Source organism: Dipodomys ordii, unplaced genomic scaffold (genome assembly GCF_000151885.1).
Source record: "Dipodomys ordii isolate 6190 unplaced genomic scaffold, Dord_2.0 Scaffold217, whole genome shotgun sequence".
NCBI lineage: Eukaryota > Metazoa > Chordata > Mammalia > Rodentia > Heteromyidae > Dipodomys > Dipodomys ordii.
The window spans coordinates 29,192-35,879 of record NW_012267433.1 but is presented as its reverse complement, the minus strand read 5'-3'; the positions used below and the strand labels follow the sequence as shown (position 1 = coordinate 35,879).

General features: G+C 67.2%; 1 protein-coding gene across 1 annotated transcript in view; it reads left to right on the top strand.

The window, feature by feature from the left end:
- The window catches only part of Cbfa2t3 (core-binding factor, runt domain, alpha subunit 2; translocated to, 3), a gene marked incomplete at its 3' end in the record, with an annotated part of 40,769 nt that overhangs the window by 11,810 nt on the left and 22,271 nt on the right, over nucleotides 1–6,688 (top strand). Inside the window, exons 2-5 of the mRNA XM_013035651.1 lie at nucleotides 1,742–1,819; nucleotides 5,063–5,304; nucleotides 5,457–5,546; nucleotides 6,330–6,511. Coding sequence (XP_012891105.1) covers nucleotides 1,742–1,819; nucleotides 5,063–5,304; nucleotides 5,457–5,546; nucleotides 6,330–6,511 — 592 coding nt within the window. The remainder of the gene's footprint in view (nucleotides 1–1,741; nucleotides 1,820–5,062; nucleotides 5,305–5,456; nucleotides 5,547–6,329; nucleotides 6,512–6,688) is intronic.

Here is a 6,688-nt window from a genome sequence, read left to right as displayed (position 1 = left end):
GGGTGTGTGGAAGGGCTGCCGGGGCACACCGGGTGTGTGGTGTTCCGGGGCACACCGGGTGTGTGGAGGGGCTGCCGGGGCACACTGGGTGTGTGGTGTTCCGGGGCACACCGGGTGTGTGGAAGGGCTGCCGGGGCACACTGGGTGTGTGGAGGGGCTGCCGGGGCACACTGGGTGTGTGGCATTCAGGGGCACACCGGGTGTGTGGAAGGGCTGCCGGGGCACACCGGGTGTGTGGAGGGGCCGCCGGGGCACACTGGGTGTGTGGTGTTCCGGGGCACACCGGGTGTGTGGAGGGGCCGCCGGGGCACACTGGGTGTGTGGTGTTCCGGGGCACACCGGGTGTGTGGTGTTCTGGGGCACACTTGGCGTGTGGAGGGGCCGCCGGGGCACACGGGTGCGTGGAAGAGACACCAGGGCATGCGGACTGTGGCAGGATCGCTGGGGCACCCGAGTGTGTGCAGGGACACACCTCAGGCAGCACGACTCTGTCCTCAGAGGCTTGTGGCCTGTGGGCAGAGGTGTCCCACGGGGGTCCTGGGCTGCCAGGAACTGGGCCGCGTCCCTCCAGGCGTGCAGTGACGGTGCCTTTTCTCAGGCTTCGTCCTCATCAGTAGCATGGCTGGCCAGGGCCACCCTCCCCTCTTCTGCGGCAGTCCCCCCCCCGGACAAGCGGCGGCCAGCTGCTGACCTGCTCCTCTGGTGGACGCAGGGGAGGGCGGTGTACCGGCGGTGCTGATGTGAGTGGCAGATCAGCCGGCGCTGGGGAGGCGGTCACTGTGTACACAGGCCAGCGGAGGGCAGGCAGGGTGTTGCAGGGCACCACCTAAAACCTCTGAGCCCGAATGTCAAAGGCCCACGTGGACAGAGCAGTCAGGGCGGCTGCGGGACTGGTCAGCCTGCTGCTCCCTCAGGACCAGCGTCCATGTCCTGGAAGCACCAGCTGGAAAATGGATGCTCCTGGTGGGCTGCCTTGGGGCCCGCAGGGCCCCCGGGGGTCATGGACGCGGGGGGGCGGGGGTGGTGCTGCGGCTCCGGTCTGAGCCCTTCCCGCTCCCTGGGACTGGGGCCCACATCTACATGTGGGTTCCAGCCACGCTGTCCGCGCAGGAACCCAGGGCCAGCGGCATCCCTCCCCTGCCCGCTGCTTCCGCTGCACGGGGTGGAGGGGGCCTCCCTTCTCCGCCTTCCCCAAGATGTCCTCAGAGCTGTCCCTGACCCCGGGATCCTGAGAGCCGCTGGTTCTCGGTGCCCGGCGCCTGGCAGCCAGGCCTGGCCGAGGCCTCTGCTGCCGACGGCAGATTCCTGCCAGTGCCTCCAGCCAGGCCGACGCTGACCTTGACCCTCAGCTCCAAGACTTTCCTGCCCCATAGCTGCCCAGGCCGCAAATCCATCTTGGGAGCCGAAGCCTCGGCTGACGAGGTCAGGAGGCTGAAGGCAGAGGCCCAGAAGTGTGAGGAGTCGAGGCCTAGCACGTTCTCTCAGGGGAGTCCTCGGGGTGGACCCCAGGCCCTTGAGGCTGAGGCTTGTTCAGAACAAGGCAGCCCGGTGGTGCCAGTCCCAGGAGGGTCCTGCCGGAACCGTCCAGCCCAACCCACTATTTTAGAGAGGGAAACTGAGGCCAGTGCGGGAGTGGACGGCCCCGTGCCATCCACATCCAGTCCCAGAGCTGCGCTCCGAGGCCGGGGCCCGGGCGGCACGGCGCCCTCCTGACAGCGTGTTCTTCTTGCTCTGCTTACAGATGGTGAGGACGGGCCGGCGACATCTCTGCCCCACGGCCGTTTTCATGGCTGCTTAAAGTGGTCCATGGTCTGTCTCTGTGAGTAAAATAACAAAAACCGCAGGGAGGCCTTGGCCTCGGCTCCATTCCGGGTTCCCAGCCTCAGAAACGGGAGGGTCTGATGGTTAAGCACTGACGGCCCCTGGCCCGGGGCCACCAGTGGACAGTATCCCTAGCAGCCATCCATCAGCCTGAAGCCAGCCCAGGGCTGGGGGGACAGAGGGACCGCCGAAGGGCAGGGCCCAGTCCTGCCACTGCCTGGGTGGCACCGGGCAGGTAAAGCGGCTGGGGCCTCAGTTTCCCTGCCTACAAGGGACATGGTCACTGTATCAACGCTAGGGACGAAGGGCCAGATGGGTTGGTAGAGCGTGGCTGTGATGCGTGGCACCGTGTCCCTCAGACCTCAGCCACTAGTGGGCAGAGGCACCAGTGTCAGCCCCACAGTGGGCATCTCTTGGGGCAACACAGGTCAAGGCTCCATTGAACCAACGCCACCATGTTGTGGTCTCCGGACTGAGCCAGGTGGCTGCACAACCCAGGTGCAGCTCATGTATCGCCGGGGCTCTGAGGGTGGAGAAGGCGCCACGGGAGGCCCGCGGTGCGGTGCGGGGGGTGCCTCTGCCGCTGCCGCGCCGCTGGACGGTGGCCGGCTGTGGTAGCCGTGGAGGTCCAGCTCTGGGAGCTGTCCAGAGCCACTTGCAGGGAGGTTTGGCTGAAGGGCTGCCAGTGGGGTTCTCCTACCCCGGGCTGAGGCCGCCAGGCTGGGGGAGCAGGCGTGTGCCCCAGACCTCAGCCGGGGACACGTGTGCAGTCTAACTTAGTAACACACCTGTTGTGGAGTGCAGGCACTTGTGCTGGGGGCTATTTTAGGCATCTCTTTAGCAAGCTGTTGAGACTGCCCGGCAGCCGAGAGGCAAGCAGGCCGCGGGGGACCTAGCGCCTAGGGCAGAGCTGGTAAGCGGGCCTCGGGGAGGGCAGGCGCGGGCTGGCCAGGCCTGGTGGAGGGGGGCTCACGCCGCATGCCACTGGTATGTCTTAGAAGCTGCTAGAAGGCTTGGAGCTCTACTGGCAGTAGGCTCAGCCTCAGTTACCGTGAGGTCTCCGTGGTGGTCAGGCATCTCCCGGTTTGGCTGGAGTGACCGCGAGAGGCCGTCATCAGTTTAGATGGGGTCATGTTCCTGTGTGTCGGCGGGGTCCTCTGGGAGGCGGGCTGTCGGTGAGCCGTGGGGGTATGTGCCACTGGACACAGCACCACTGGACGGCGGGTGGCGGCCGGGCCACGGTAGGCTCCGCCTCGAAGGAGCACCCAGGGCCAGTCGCGGGGGGGAGTAACGGGCTTCCCTGCTCACATGCCGCCCGGCCGTGTGGAGGCCCAGGACCCTGCACCAGTGCCCTGGGCTCCAGCACCATCTCTCCAAACCACACCCAGCACCCAAAGCCAGTCCCTCCCCCGGGGCGAGCAGGACCAGGGATAGGGACTGAGCGGGAGTCGCCTGAACAGGAAGGGCAGGCGCCCAGGTGTGCAGGCAGGTGGAGGGGCACCCGGGCCCACGGCCGAGCCACAGCCCCAGAAGAAGGGGACCCACGGCGAGCCTCAGCCCCAGAAGAAGGGGACCCACGGCCGAGCCTCAGCCCCAGAAGGGGACCCAAGGCTGAGCCTCAGCCCCAGAAGAAGGGGACCCACGGCCGAGCCTCAGTCCCAGAAGAAGGGGACCCACGGCCGAGCCTCAGCCCCAGAAGGGGACCCAAGGCTGAGCCTCAGCCCCAGAAGAAGGGGACCCAAGGCCGAGCCTCAGCCCCAGAAGAAGGGGAGCCACGGCCGGGCCTCAGCCCCAGAAGAAGGGGCTGGGATGCAACCCCACCTCACACACACACACACACGCACGCACACACACACACACACACACACACCTCTGCTAGGCTGACCAGGCCGAAATGGCCAGCAGACATCTTGTCCCAGGCCTCGGTCAGAGTGGACAGGGCAGGTGCCGTCCAGATGGACACAGTGAGGCCTCCACCGTCCACCAGGAGCAAAGTGAACAGCAGACGCTACTGGGGTTCTGCAGTAGCAGCTGGGCCAGCCGTCTCATCCTGGAAACCCCGCCCCCCCAAAAAGCACGGCCCTTACCACAGGTGGCCCCAGAGGAGGTGTCCCTGAGGGAGCAGGTGGCCTGAGCGGCCCCACTCCAAATCCCAGTCCTGCCGTGCACCAGGGAGCCGCAGAGGCGGGAACAGAGTGGGCCTAAGGGGCAGGCAGGGCATGGATGCCCAGGAGCCCCAGCTGAGGGCGAGCAGAGCACAGACCGTGTGTGCTCACTCTGCAACCTTTGGCCTCTGCAGACCCTGGGGGCCATGGCTGAGGCTCGTGCGGCCAGCAGCACAGGTGCAGGCACGGGGCTACCTTGGCCTCCATCAACCCAGGCTGAGGGGTGAGGACTCACCCCCCTTCCGGGCCTGGCTAGGGCCATGGGGCACTGACCTGGTGTCGGGCAGCCAGGCGGTCACACTGCAGTGACGGACAGTGCTGGCCTGCCACATTCTCAGCTGTCGCGTCGGTCACCTGCTTGTCCCCAGCACACCAGCCCAGGGCTCGTGTGCACGCTTCCGCCGTGTCCAGAAGCACCAGGCGGGCCCACCCCCTCACCCTTGGTGTCCCAGACCCCGCGCCCGACCCCAGGCTGCAACATCCCGGGCACCGGCCGGTCACCAGGCGGGCAGTGGAGCTGCTGGTGGCCCAGGAGGCTCCCGGTGGGCTGGGGAGGCTCCTACGGGGGTGTTGCTTGGGGCCAGGGCAGAGGTAGAGTTGCCAGGCTTTCCTGGGGACTGATCAGTGCAACCCCGTTCCCATAGACCTTCCGCCCCAGTAGGGGCGGTGAGCTGAGGAGCGGGTGGTGCCCAGTGGGTAAGATGGAGAGGCTGGGGCGGTGAGCCAGGACGTGGAGGCACCGCCTACCTGAGCCGGCCTGGGGGCTGGGCACGTGCTGGCGGTGGGGACCCAGCATCCCGGCCTGGGCCTGACCTCCGTCCACAGGGAGGCCATACCCAGGTGGCTGTCCCCCGGCCTGGGCCTGACCTCCGTCCACAGGGAGGCCATACCCAGGTGGCTGTAGCCAGTCCTTCTGGAGTGCCAGCTCCTGCCACTGACGGGGCCTGGCCCCCTCCAGGACTCGGCAGCCACACGGCTGCCGCCGGAGCTCTGGCCGTCGTGGTGGCTCCGGATGGTTGTCGTTGGCTCTACACACCATTGCACACCCAGCCACGCCTCTGCCTCCTCTCCCGCAGTGATGAACGGCAGCAGCCACTCGCCCACGGCCGCCCACGGCACCCCGTCCACACCCAATGGCTTCAGCAACGGGCCGGCCACCTCGTCCACGGCCTCGCTGTCCACGCAGCACCTGCCCCCGGCCTGTGGGGTGCGGCAGCTGAGCAAGCTGAAGCGCTTCCTTACCACCCTGCAGCAGTTTGGCAGCGACATCTCCCCCGAGATTGGAGAGCGCGTGCACACGCTGGTGCTGGGGCTGGTGGTGAGTCACGGGCCCCGCTCCGATGCCCCAGTGCCCCCTCGCTGTGCCCAGCCGTCCGGCCACCTGCCACCCCCACAACTCCCTCCCCAGGGTTTGGTGGGGCGGCCATGCTCAGTGCCCATCAGCTCACACAAGGTGGTTTCCTCCTTCAGAACTCCACACTGACCATTGAAGAGTTTCACTCCAAGCTCCAAGAGGCCACCAACTTCCCACTGCGACCATTTGTCATCCCCTTCCTGAAGGTAACACAAACCACCCTACCTGCCACGGGGCCCCAGCAGCCCCCAAACCCCATCCCTGATGCTTCATTCTCCGTGCGCTGCCACACCCAGAGCTCAGGTCCTCCCGAGCTGCAGCCTGTGGGACAGGTGGTCTGAGCAGTCATCAGGAGAGCTGGCAGGCAGGGTCCCGGAAAAGGGCCTGGTCAGGAGAGTGGGCTGTGGACCAGCCATCACAGGCAGCAAGGGAATGTCCCAGAGGAAGATGAGGGAAGGGCCCGGGATGGGTTGGGGGAGCCCTCCAGGCAGCAGGAACAACGGCTCTCCTTGGGAAGGAGGGAGAGCAGGGGACAGCACGGCTGGAACAGCGAGACACAAGTCAGGCAGTCTGTGGATAGACAGACGTGGCCGGACAGCCAGGCAGTGAAAAGCTGTGAGACAGACAGATAAGTTCATGCGTGGGTGGTGTTGGGCCCCTTGGAGAGCACTCAGGGAGCCATAGCAGCTCGGTCCACACCCTCCGGGCCAGAAGCCGTATTCTCACATCAGACCCACATGCTGCCAGGCCGGCGGCTGGCCGCGCTGGACAGGGCGGGAGCAGGGAGCCGAGGTCAGGGTCACCCTGCGCCCTGCGGAAGGCAGCGACACGGGAGTCCCATGTACCGAGAATCGCCACGCCGGGCAGAGCCTAGCCTGCCCTGCTCTCTTCCCACCCGTGCCACGGCCAGAAGCAACAGACCACCGCGGGCCGTGAGGCCCAGACCGGACCGGCCCAGCCAGCACTGCCCCAACCCCTTCCCCCCGCAGGCCAACCTGCCCCTGCTCCAGCGAGAGCTCCTGCACTGCGCTCGCCTGGCCAAGCAGACACCCGCCCAGTACCTGGCCCAGCACGAGCAGCTCCTGCTGGACGCCAGCGCCGCCTCGCCCGTGGACTCCTCTGAGCTTCTGCTGGATGTTAACGAGAATGGCAAGAGGGGGTCGCCTGACAGGTAAGTCCAGGACGGCTTCCCCGCGCCTGCGCCCAGGGAGGGGGGGCTGCTTCCCCGCACCTGCGCCCAGGGAGGGGGGGCTGCTTCCCCGCACCTGCGCCCAGGGAGGGGGGGTCTGCTTCCCCGCACCTGCGCCCAGGGAGGGGGGGCTGCCCGGCTTCCCCGCACCTGCGCCCA